At 55.5% G+C, this 1,004-nt stretch overlaps 1 protein-coding gene across 1 annotated transcript; it reads right to left on the bottom strand.

Annotated features, from left to right (window-relative positions):
- Positions 1–8: 8 nt before the first annotated feature.
- On the bottom strand, positions 9–796 carry LOC104997864 (melanoma-associated antigen B4-like; the record flags this gene model as incomplete). The annotated part of the gene is made up of 2 exons (XM_010852823.1): positions 9–628; positions 689–796. Coding segments are annotated over 2 exons (728 nt in total), but the record flags the coding sequence as incomplete, so codon positions are not given.
- Positions 797–1,004: the final 208 nt, after the last annotated feature.

Here is a 1,004-nt window from a genome sequence, read left to right on the forward strand (position 1 = left end):
TGAGGTACCCCTTCTGCACCAGATCTTTGGTGATGAGCTTTCTGGGCTCCCCAAAGATGGAGTGCTTCTTCCCAGCATAGATCCCCAACACATTGAGGAAATCCCAGATTTCCTCCTCGGTGGCACAGTTACCCTTCATGAAGATGATGCCCAGGAGCGCCATGAGGAGACCAGACTTGGGCAGCTCCTCCTCATCACTTGAACCTTCCTCAACCCCGAGACTGAACTTGTTGACGAGGGTGTAGATGTTCCTGCTGCAGTCGACTTCCTTCAGCTCCAGGCCAAACAACAGCTCCACGCGCTCAGAGGCTCTGCTCAAGATCTCAGGGAAGTGCTGCTTGAACTTACTGCCAATGACCTCCAGCATGGCGTCCTGTGTGATGGGCTCCTTCATCATGTACCTCTCCAGCAGGAAATCCATCACCATGCTGGCTTTCTTGATCAGAGTATCTTTGCGAATGCTCCGAGTGACCAGGGCTGCCTGGGCAGCATCTGCGCTTTCCTCCTTGGGGCCCTGGGCACCTTCTTCAGATCCTGCACAGGAAGCCTCTGCAACAGGAGAGCTAGGAGCCATGGCTCCCTGAAGCTCCTGGTGATTGCCAGCAGCAAGGGAGCTCTGGGAAGAAACCTGAGGGACAGAAGAAGGGGAAGACAGGCACTCCTCTCCTGGGGCTGCAGCAGCACTGGCCTGGGCCTCCTGAGTGTCCCCCTGGACCTGGTAGCGTTTCCCGTGGGCATGATTCTTGTTTTTGTGCTTCCGAGGCATGATGACACAGGTCAGGGACTGCAGGCAGGACTGCAGTTAGGAAGTTAGACAACGAGAGCACCTGGAAAAGGACAAAGAAATATGAGCACCTTCACCAGGGAGAGTTGTCCCCGGTTTAAACCAAGTCTGCTTCATAGGAGGCCTTGAGTCCACTGCTCTAGGACCCACAAGTCTCCTGTTTGCCTAGTCAGCCTGTCCCCTGAGACCCCTGAGGAGGAAGTGAGAGTGAGCCCTGGGG

Source organism: Bison bison, unplaced genomic scaffold (assembly GCF_000754665.1).
Source record: "Bison bison bison isolate TAMUID 2011002044 unplaced genomic scaffold, Bison_UMD1.0 scf7180017852572, whole genome shotgun sequence".
Lineage (NCBI taxonomy): Eukaryota > Metazoa > Chordata > Mammalia > Artiodactyla > Bovidae > Bison > Bison bison.